At 54.3% G+C, this 506-nt stretch overlaps 1 protein-coding gene across 1 annotated transcript; it reads left to right on the forward strand.

The window, feature by feature from the left end:
• Nucleotides 1–215: 215 nt before the first annotated feature.
• Nucleotides 216–503, forward strand: LOC104463143 (cdc42 effector protein 2-like; the record flags this gene model as incomplete). The annotated part of the gene is given in 1 exon segment (XM_010075356.1): nucleotides 216–503. A coding segment is annotated over 1 exon segment (288 nt), but the record flags the coding sequence as incomplete, so codon positions are not given.
• Nucleotides 504–506: the final 3 nt, after the last annotated feature.

Below are 506 nucleotides of genomic sequence, written 5' to 3' on the forward strand. Positions count from 1 at the left end.
TATCGATAACGCAGCCAACGAACTTTCGATAGAGCAACGGAGAACGTCTGGAATTAATTTCCTGGGACGTGCTGACGGTGAGGATCTCTGACCGACGTGTTACAATTTGGTTTTAAGCATCTTTGCTTTTTTTTTTTTTTTTAATTGTCCAGGTTATTTGAACACCGGTATCGCCGAGATCTAACCTTCTCCGGAGCCAGTCACTCCTCGGCGTGATGTCCACCAAGGTGCCGATCTACCTGAAGAGGGGCAGCCGGAAGGGGAAGAAGGAGAAACTCCGCGACATCCTCTCCTCCGACATGATCAGCCCGCCCTTGGGGGACTTCCGCCACACGATCCACATCGGCAGCGGCGGCTAGAGCGACATGTTTGGGGACATCTCCTTCCTTCAGGGCAAATTTCATCTTCTGCCCAGGACCGAAAGCGGCCTCGACTCCGACAAGGACAGTCCCGAAGCGGCACCGTTCGAATTCTCCAGGACGGCCACCATCTCCGGCCGCGAGCAG

Source organism: Pterocles gutturalis, unplaced genomic scaffold (assembly GCF_000699245.1).
Source record: "Pterocles gutturalis isolate BGI_N339 unplaced genomic scaffold, ASM69924v1 scaffold20862, whole genome shotgun sequence".
Classification (NCBI taxonomy): domain Eukaryota; kingdom Metazoa; phylum Chordata; class Aves; order Pterocliformes; family Pteroclidae; genus Pterocles; species Pterocles gutturalis.